Source organism: Corticium candelabrum, chromosome 5 (assembly GCF_963422355.1).
Source record: "Corticium candelabrum chromosome 5, ooCorCand1.1, whole genome shotgun sequence".
In the NCBI taxonomy this organism is placed as follows: Eukaryota; Metazoa; Porifera; class Homoscleromorpha; order Homosclerophorida; family Plakinidae; genus Corticium; species Corticium candelabrum.
The window spans coordinates 8,356,314-8,366,313 of NC_085089.1; the positions used below are offsets into that span (position 1 = coordinate 8,356,314).

Sequence of the window (10,000 nt, forward strand, 5' to 3'; positions counted from 1 at the left end):
ATTCCACGTACTACACAACAAACTCTATAACACAACCTCATTGTCTGTATCCCCACTTTCTGTCTAGATTTTTCATTATGGAACTGCGTATCAGGACAGACACGACAACATACATTTTACTGCCGTTTGTCTTGATACAAATTTCAACATGACATTTGATGATGAGATTGCATTGTCAAATGTCAGTGTGTCACCCGGTCGGCTCTTCAAATTTCATATTGATGTGAAGCAACTGACATGCAGTCAAGAGATGGCGGATCTTGCCAGCGTTGAGTTTCCAACCGTTCATCCTTTTCGTCATGGCTTATCAACGTCAAGATACAACTACTTGATGGCGAGTGACAGACAGGGTTACAACTTGCCATACAGGGATGTCATAAAGGTAACATATTATATTATATTTATTAAAATTGATTTAAAATTTAATTTAGTAAAATTGATATAAAGAATTTATAATTTAATAAAATTAAAAAACAAACTTATTTTTTAATAAATTAATAATTTAATAAAAAAGTTTAATTTAATAAAATTATAATGTAATAAAATCAAAAAAATAGAAAAAATATTTTTTAATAAAATTAATAATTTAATAAAAATTTATTATTAATTAATTATTTTATAGTTTGATCATTTGAGTTCAAGTCGTCAAGTATATTATTCCCACGGTTCAATAGGAGAGCCGGTGTTTGCCCCTCGACACGGCTATTCATCATATGAAGGAGGGGATGACGACGATGGTTATGTTCTCGTTCAGCTTTACAATCCAGAACTACACAGAACAGAATTCATTGTGTTGGACGCTCGACACATAGATGCGGATCCATGTGCTCGCATTTGTCTAAAACTAAAACATCACATTCCCTATGGTTTTCATGGCAGCTTTACTCCCGACGTGTTCGTCTCTGCACCACCAACATCAAAGCTGTGATCGGTACGAAAACCTTCGTTTCAGCTAAAAATTCGAACTGAATGTTACTAACATATTTTATACTTAATTAATGACGCTATGGAAACGTGATCATGTGATCAAAATTGTGGATGTGATTTTTGTCAAAATTGCAACTATATATATTAGTTGGTATTTTCGTTTAATTAATTAAGGTGTCATCCCACTAGGGAATACTAGGCAACATGACTCACGTGACTAAAAAGTCCGTCCATGAATTGGAGAAAACGTCGAAAATTTTTGCCCATCAGTGGAGCACCTACATAGTTGATATCATTCAAGAGCACGTGATTAGGAGGGGCCAATTAGCCACAGCCTCTCAAACTCATATGTAGCACTACAATTAGTGTACACACCATATGTCAGCCTCCGCCCTATCTCAACACACTGTTTGTATCACCTTGCACATGATTTGTCAACAATAATAATTAAATTAGAAACCGACCAATCATGAAGTTTATCAATGAAAGCTGAGACCCTCTACTCAACTGCCTCTCATCTCGCATCACTTCACACTCTCCCTCGCCGACTAGAATGTCAGTTACACGCGGTATCTATCTCGCACTGAGTCTGCTGCTATTATGCTGCCCACTAGATGCAGCAAACATGAACACATGCGCCAGTCTTGGCCTCCTAAGTGGCGGCAATCCGACGGAGTTCATGTGGACCGAATATTCGGGAAATTCGCCTCAAACGTCGTCCATCACATGGTCATCAAACGGTACACGTCTGACTTCTTACACGAGCACGGTTTCGTGCACGGACGAGGTCGATACGCTCTTGATCCGCAGCAATGGAATTCCCGCCCACAACATCGGCAAATTTCCCATGACAACGATGACAACCGGCGCCCTTGGACGGAACGGACAGCCGAGAATTGACAATCCTAATTCGCTAACCGCGCAGACGTATAACTGGAGGATACCCAAAATGCCAACAAAGAAAACAAACACACCCCAGTCTGTCATCACCGACTTCTCTGCCCTCCAGATGGGACCAATCGGGTTCGCCCTTAATGGTGTGCCCTTCTTCAATCCATACAATGCCCAGAGGCTGGACGCAGTCAGTCGAAACAGCAGTGGGTTTGAAGTGATGGGACTGTGTCATGGTCATCCGACTGATCGAGGAGCGTATCATTATCATTTCCAGACTCCGACTGATGGATGTCTGTTTGGTGAAAATGGAGCTCAAATTGTGTATAACTCATCGGAGCGATCGCCGAAGATTGGCTATGCGTTTGATGGTATTCCGATTTATGGACCATTGACGAGTGGTGGGGTGAGGCCGACTGATCTTGATGCTTGCAATGGACGGGATGATGCCGAGTTGAATATGTATGTTTATCATATAACGGAGTTTACTGAGCCGTATATCATCGGATGTTATCGATATGTGGCGGCAACGAGTGAGTGTGTTGTTTGTAGTGAGAGATGGATGGATGGACACACACACACACACACACACACACACACACACACACACACACACACACACACACACACACACACACACACACACACACTAATGTGTTTGGTTATGTGTACTTTACTAGCTGGTGGTCAACCACCAATGAGGTCTACTGATAGTCCTATGGCTACTGGGGATGCTGGGCGTTCAACTCAAGGTGTTCAAGCAACTGGTCCTGGTGCTAATCCTACAGCTGGAGCTCAAGGTTTGTCATCTTGCTCATTATTATTGCCAAGTTGTTATCTGTAATTGTAATTGTAATCTGTTTAGGGAATAGTGTTTTGCACTTTTGTGTGCTGTCGATGATTATCGTACTGTCTACCTTATTCATTGCCATGTGAACAGCAATGTGTTTAGAATTTTTCTAGACGATTTGGTGGCTAGTAGTTTAGGTGTACTCTGTGTGTGTGTGTGTGTGTGTGTGTGTGTGTGTGTGTGTGTGTGTGTGTGTGTGTGTGTCAATGTGTGTGTGTGTGTGTGTGTGTGTGTGTGTGTGTGTGTGTGTGTCAATGTGTGTGTGTGTGTGTGTGTGTGTGTGTGTGTGTGTGTGTGTGTGTGTGTGTGTGTGTGTGTGTGTGTGTGTGTGGTTTTGTAGTATTTAGTTAATTGATTTTTATTGATTACTTTTGACTTGCACACTTCATAGTACTCTCAATGGTCAATCAGAAAATGGTTGTACACCACTCAAATCCAAATAGGCAACATAGATCTAGAACCAGTGGGTACATGACGCTCAGCTTACTGGACAAACACACACACACACACACACACACACACACACACACACACACACACACGTCTACTACTTGCAGATAATAAATAAATTATTAATTAATTAGTATTGATTTTCGTTTGTTTCTCGTGCCAGCCAGTGACATGCACGTCTACGTCACAAATGCAAGTTACACACGTGCCTCCTGGCACGGCAAGCACCGCACGTGACGATTATTATTCTAACTGAGAGATCAACATGGCCAACGTACTTCTTATTTTCTTCTTCCTTGCCACACTTCGTAGTCTCTCATCTTCCACCACGACCTGTTCAGATCTTGGTCTCATGTCGGGAGGTCATCCCACTGTCGTTACCGCCAAGTCTCATTCTGGTGATTCGCCGCAAACCTCGAATATCGTCTGGGATAAGGATGGCACGCTTGACACGACCTTGACGAGCAGCGTGTCGTGCACTGAAGATGGAGACAACTTGGTTATTAGCAGCGCCGGCATTCCAGCACACAGGCGAGAATGTGTTGTCTGTCTGTATGTCTGTCTGTCTGTCTGTCTGTCTGTCTGTCTGTCTGTCATAGTTCTATTCATTAATTAAAACGAAGAACAGTAGGAAAGTAGAACTTTTAGTACTGCAGCAAGTGATGTAAGTAGTGACGTTTGATGACAATAAAACAAATCTGTCTGTCTGTCTGTCTGTCTGTCATCATTTATTTCTTACAATCACACTATCATACATCACAGCAGAAACTACTCGACTAAAGCTAAATGCTTTATAGTGTTCATAGGTAAGTGTATACATATTTTCTGAGGCAAAAGAGACAACTAAAAGTACACTAATGATAAAAGAATTGAGTGCTGAGTGACTCGGGAATCTGACACCCACCACACAACACATTCAATTTCTTCTGAATGACCCGTGCGTTGCACTTTTGCAGCTGCACTGAAAAACGTTTACGCCAGAAGTTCACAAATTCCGGTGCGTTTGGCTGACCAACTTCGTCTGATGAGATAGCTGCTAGCTTTCGCAAGAAGTTCCTGGCCTCTTCTCCCCATGCACCGAAATGTTCGAATACCAAGGGGATGGCTTTGAGAACTGAAGTCCCAGGGAGCTTTTGTTGGCTGTATTTTGCCGCCTTCCTATTCTCACGTTGTTTAGCAGCGACGCCTGTTCTATCAGCAGAGCTTGGAAATGCATCCGCACTCCAAGGGTGGGCTAGAGAGATGTCCAGGTCGAGGTTGGAAGCTGATTCAGAATCGAACATGACAATGTCAGGCCTGTAATCTGAAGTGACATATCTGTTCCTTGGCTCCCGTCGATGGTGGATTTGGAGGCTCCTAAGGCACTCAGACCACACCCCAGCAATTGATTCGTGAGACCAAATAGGGCCTCCACCGGTCTTGCATGTGAGTAGGTGGTATCCGCTGTCATCCAGTGGTGCACTGCAGTTGCATGCCTCTGACCAATGTGACAGAGAGATGGGCAATCCAAGCCTCACAAGCGACGCCAAGCGAAAATTGCAGGGTTTGAATGCGAAACCTTGTGATGCAGGGATTGCATTTAGCCATGCTCCAGCTCCTTTTCCCTGTAGGGAATATAACCTAGAGGCATCTCTAGCCGTAGCAGAGTTATTTAATGAAAGTTGTAGTTGGTCTGCAAAGAACTGATTTGAAAGTCTGCTTTGAAGTTTCTTAGGATTTGCCAGATAGCCAGACAGAAGCTTGTCAGGAGGTATGGACTTGGCAAGAGCATCACCAACTGAACCAAATTGATGGTCAACCACGTTGTCAACCATGGGTATTACAGCAGGAAAACGAAGTGGGAGCTCAGCAAGTGAGTGTATCCATGAAGCCACGTAACCGAGTTTGAAGGTGGACGACAGGGATGACATACCAAATCCACCCAGACGTACTGGCAGTGATATTTGCTCCCATGGAAGAACCAACTCGGGGAAGCCTAGTACTTGTGAAAATGTTGCGCGCGTCATAGAGTCGTGGATAGAAGCAGCTTTCCTAATATTATTCGGATGTACAGTCCGGGCCAGATGGTCTAGCTTCGGCACGTGACAATGACGAAGGAGCAGGAGAGCACTTTGAGGGTCATTTAATTTTGGAAGATAGTCACACAAAGAAGACCCTGACTGAACGATCTGAGAGCAAGAAGACTCAACAAAAGCAGTAGAACCGATGGGAGTTCCGAGGAACATTGAGCCCTCAGATGTTACTTGAACGTAAGTATTAGCGGTATTGATGGTACCTGAAGGACTGAAGATCTCGCATTTGGAGTCTGAGACGGATAAACTGCCAGAAAGGAACATATCCTTTAGATTCTGGAAAGCTTCCAAGGTTTTGTCCGGATGACCCAATAGAAACACGTCGTCAAGGTAAGCTAGGACATGAATTTCTTGAAATCTTTCCTGGAGATCCCTCAGAATTGGATGAATTGCTGTGGCAAACAAGGCTGGACCAAGAGGGTCGCCTTGGTGGATGCCTTCTTCCGATGATATAGCGACTGCTGTACCACCCTCCATGAAGACTAGTGAGTTGAATCCACCATACATCTGTGATGCGTAATTGTATAGCTCAGGGAAGGACTGGCGTAGCTCGTTGAGCAGGTGATGTCTATTGATAGAGTTGAATGCATTCTTTACATCGGACTTCAGCACAATCCAATCAGGGTTGTGTTCCAGCATCAGCTCAATATGGTGAATAATTAACTCTGAACCATTCTCTGTGGAAACTCCATGCTGGATAGGGCAGAAGAAACTGGCAAAACTGTTTTTCATTTGCACACAGATGGCTCTCGAGGTTACTCGGCGAATGCATTCTCCGATAGCAATGGGTCTCACATCGCCATTTGGCTTGGGGATAGCAATTAACCGGGAAGAAGACAACAGCTTGGTAGCTATTTCAGGAAGTATCCCATGAGCGATGGCAGTGCAGGCAGAGAAGAGGCAATCAGCAGTGAAATCATTTTCAATTAGCACTTTCAAATGCTCAAAGCGCCAACCTGACGGGCCTGTTCCAGATCCACGCGGTGATCGTCTGATAACATCAAAGAGAATAGATCTAGTTAAATTGATGGACTCGTGGTGAGGTGTAGCCTCCCTTATTATTGTTGTTGACCTCCTTGGATGTTTTAGTGCCAATTTTGCGGTTGTCTCCGCTGACGATTCAGCCAATCCGGTGCTAGTGAGGACCTTAGACGCACGTGACAACTCACCACATCTCACTAATCTTAGTGCCGCTGCTATCCTGGCTTCCTCACTTCCATACGAAGCTCGTTTGGTCGGCAAGCCTTGCAGTTTGACAAGGTCCTCCCATTGCCAGCTCAAAAATTTCTCATACGCTAACTTTACATCTCGAAGGCCGTTCTTGCCACCTCTCACCATAGGTCGGAGAAGCATGCGAGGGATGAGAAAGAGAAGCTTCCATGCCGAATCGTCATCTGGGTTATCTTGGATTTTCTTTAGGGCAATAGCACAACAGTCCTGGAAACGAGCCTTGACGGAGGAATTGATCGTTTGGACAACGCGAGGGGGCGTGGCTTCCAAGATTGACTGCACTGGGAGGTCCCGAATGAAACGCCAAGCGGTAGATTCCGGGTTGAGTGCACTGACACTACTCGCAGGTTGAGAAAGATCTTGAGGCTCAGATACCATAGTTGGCACGACTGTGGAGGATGCATTCCTCAACGAAGGTGACGGTGGTGATGGCGCACTTGTGTCTGCTGGTGCGGATGACCGTTGGCCACTTACGGGAAAACTCTGCCGCTTCCTACATTGAGACATGTGTTGCCCAAGCTTTAGAAACCATTTGGAGCAGTGGGGGCAACGCTGTAAGCTATGACGAGAGATGAAGTCGCCTGGTAGAAGATTTGGGTCATGAGCGTGACGAGTATGACCGAGAACTCTCTGAAGAGTGCCAGAAACATGACAAGACTCATAGGGACAGCTCTCTAGCTGAGACATATCAAAAGATAGAAAGAGGGAAAGCGTTGGGCTGACAGTCAGGAAAGTTCAGCCGCCACCATCAATATCCGGGTCTGTCTGTCTGTCTGTCTGTCTGTCTGTCTGTCTGTCTGTCAAATTTTCATATATTTTTATACATCAAAGCTAATACAGGTGAAACTAAAGTAACAGCTAATGAACAACAAGTGTCACAACTACAATTACAATTACACAAATAACAATTAGCATTAAAAAGCTCCCCTACGGAGCCTACAAACCGAAATTTAGTTTACTGAATTGAAAGTTGAACAACATCTAAACTCTGGTCAGTATTCTGTCCATATGTTACTCTGATCATCTTTCTAGCCAACACCGAGGCATTGCAACGCTGAAGTTGTACTGACAAGCGTCTTCTCCAATGTGTTGTCTGTCTGTCTGTCTGTCTGTCAATACATATATTTCAAACATGGAACTATTATACATCACTGCAAAGTACATAACTATAACTAAAGTCCAACACTAGTAACAACATAAAACTTGCAAACTACATACGAGAGGCTAGACTCTAGAGCTAGGTACAAGATACGCAAGTCAGAAGAAATGAATCCAAAGAAGACCAGGAGATGGTGACGACAGAATCCGAGAAGACGCACTAGGCCACGAGGGCAAGGTAAGGCTGCGATAATCCCAGACACTGAAGCCACAAGAGTAAAGACAGAACGCAAACTCGATCACAACAAAGAAACATAAGCCACGGAAACAACATACGACGAAAAGTAACTCAACAAAAGCGTTCACTCCAGAAACGGGGACTCCATACAACCCAATAGGACTGACGCAACCGATGAAAGCGGAAAGAACCGCTGACGCCAAAAAGAATCTGTCTGTCTGTCTGTCTGTCTGTCTGTCAAATACACATATATTTCAAATCCAAAGAAATTTCCATCAAGAGCTTAAAAGCTAGTCTCTAAGTAAAGTTCCTCTAAATCAACAACAAACACTTAAGGCTACAACAGATGACCTCATAGGGGATCAGAATACATTTAACCACTTAGTTTAAAACAAATTGATATTCGTCAAGGACACTGCAAGATTTTTGTCCAGCTGAAATTACTGCCATCTTCCTAGAGATTACTTTTGCATTGCATTGCTGTAGCTGTCTGTTTGTCTGTCTGTCTGTCTGTCTATATGCATCTCCATCCGTCTGTGTCTGTCTATCTGTCAAAGGTATTTTATTCAATAGAACAAAGTACGTACAGATGGAGGCTAAATCCTCTACAACACATGTCCTCTATCTGTCTGTCTGTGTGTTTGTCTGTCTGTCTGTCTGTCTGTCTGTCTGACTGTCTATATGTATCCCGATCCGTCTGTCTGTCTGTCTGTCTGTCTGTCGTATTGGAGAAAAAGATTTTCTACAATTGTGCAAAGATGCAATGCCAAAGTTATCCTTAGAAAACTTTCAAAACTGTCACCTAATCATGGTGATTTAGATAGATTATTTGATTTTGACATTCAAAAGTCAAGTCCATTAGTTAATGACTTTGTTGTTTGCAAGGACTGATTTGTATTTAAAAATCCTAGCATATGTACAAGTAAAATCTGTATGAGAATAAATTGTCTGTCTGTCTGCCTGTCTATCTGTTTGCCTGTCTGTCTGTCTGTCTGTCTGTCGTCATAGCTACAGTATTATCCTAATGAACATAGTGTTGAATGTCTGTCTGTCTGTTTGTCTGCTCGTCTTTCTAAAATTCTGGTAAGTTTAATTTGCATGAGATCTCTACTATTACCTCATTCACACGAGCTCTCCTAACTGGGGCAGTGCGGGCTGGAATGGGTCAGCACTGAATGAAATCGTCATGTGAATGCGGGCCGAGCTGTGCCGAGCCGTGCTGGCCTGGCCCACCACAACTTGCCGTGCCAGCATGGGTTGGCCGTGTCAGCGCGGCTTGAAATCATCGTGTGTACAGTTTGCAGGCCAAGCCAGGCTGACGGCCACGCATGCTCACTAGATACGAAAATGGCATGGTCAGAGCACGAAACCTTGTACCTCTTTGAATTGTGGGGTGAGGATAGCATCCAGGTTCAAATTGAAGGTTGTGCTAGAAACAGGGAAGTTTACGTCAAATTAGTGGAACAAATGAAGGAAGAGGGATACTCACGAACGTGTGTGCAGTTAGAAATCTACAGTTTGTTATTTCATCAATTAATTAATTGTATATATTACCTTATTGACATACAAATATATCTACTAGTAACGTGATGTTGGGATTTTTCTAGAGTTGGGAAATTTCCTATGCAATTCGATACAATTGGAAGTGGTCATCCCAACAATCCTAACACAATACAACAGCAATCATACAGCTGGACAATACCAAGAAATCCCACCAAGAAAGCGTCAATACCCGCATCTGTCGTCGACGACTTCTCTGCTCTTCCAATGGGACCGATCGGCTTCGCACTCAACGGAGTACCATTTTTCAACTTATACAACAACATGCACGAGGATGCAGTCAACACAAACAGCTCGGGTTATGAAGTAATGGATCTATGTCACGGTCATCCGGATCAACGAGGCGCATATCACTATCATTATCAACGACAAACCAATGGATGTCTATTCGGTGTTTCTGGTGCTCAAATCAATGCGACTACTGGAAAGCGTTCTCCGAAGCTTGGATATGCATTCGATGGTATTCCTGTGTATGGGCCTATCGGCGAAGGCGACAAACGTCCAACAGATTTAGATGCTTGCAATGGCCGTTATGACACAGAACTGCAACAATATGTCTATCACACAACCAAGTTTAAGAGTCCGTATATTATAGGATGCTATCGTTACAAACCGATAACGAGCACTGGTATGTATATATGATATGTATGTATGTATATGTGTATGTATGTATATATGTATGTA

The 10,000-nt window shown here is 43.5% G+C and overlaps 3 protein-coding genes across 4 annotated transcripts in view; all 3 read left to right on the top strand.

The window, feature by feature from the left end:
* Positions 1 to 1,079, top strand: part of LOC134180047 (apocarotenoid-15,15'-oxygenase-like) — a 2,990-nt gene extending 1,911 nt beyond the window's left edge. Inside the window, exons 5-7 of the mRNA XM_062647122.1 lie at positions 1 to 7; positions 68 to 382; positions 623 to 1,079. The exon at positions 1 to 7 is cut by the window's left edge and continues 121 nt beyond it. Of these exons, the coding sequence (XP_062503106.1) occupies positions 1 to 7; positions 68 to 382; positions 623 to 928 (628 nt within the window). The 3' untranslated portion in view covers positions 929 to 1,079. The remainder of the gene's footprint in view (positions 8 to 67; positions 383 to 622) is intronic.
* Positions 1,080 to 1,443: 364 nt separating this feature from the next.
* On the top strand, positions 1,444 to 3,036 carry LOC134179838 (uncharacterized). Its single transcript, XM_062646825.1, has 3 exons — positions 1,444 to 2,351; positions 2,499 to 2,618; positions 2,684 to 3,036. Exons 1-3 carry the CDS (start codon positions 1,481 to 1,483, stop codon positions 2,752 to 2,754), a joined length of 1,062 nt encoding a protein of 353 aa, XP_062502809.1. The 5' UTR covers positions 1,444 to 1,480; the 3' UTR covers positions 2,755 to 3,036.
* Positions 3,037 to 3,226: 190 nt separating this feature from the next.
* The window catches only part of LOC134180282 (uncharacterized), a 14,132-nt gene continuing 7,358 nt past the window's right edge, over positions 3,227 to 10,000 (top strand). Inside the window, exons 1-2 of one of the 2 annotated variants that reach the window (XM_062647404.1) lie at positions 3,227 to 3,649; positions 9,364 to 9,944. In XM_062647404.1, the coding sequence (XP_062503388.1) occupies positions 3,384 to 3,649; positions 9,364 to 9,944 (847 nt within the window). In that variant the 5' untranslated portion in view covers positions 3,227 to 3,383. The remainder of the gene's footprint in view (positions 3,650 to 9,363; positions 9,945 to 10,000) is intronic. The other variant, XM_062647405.1, reaches the window with a different exon arrangement.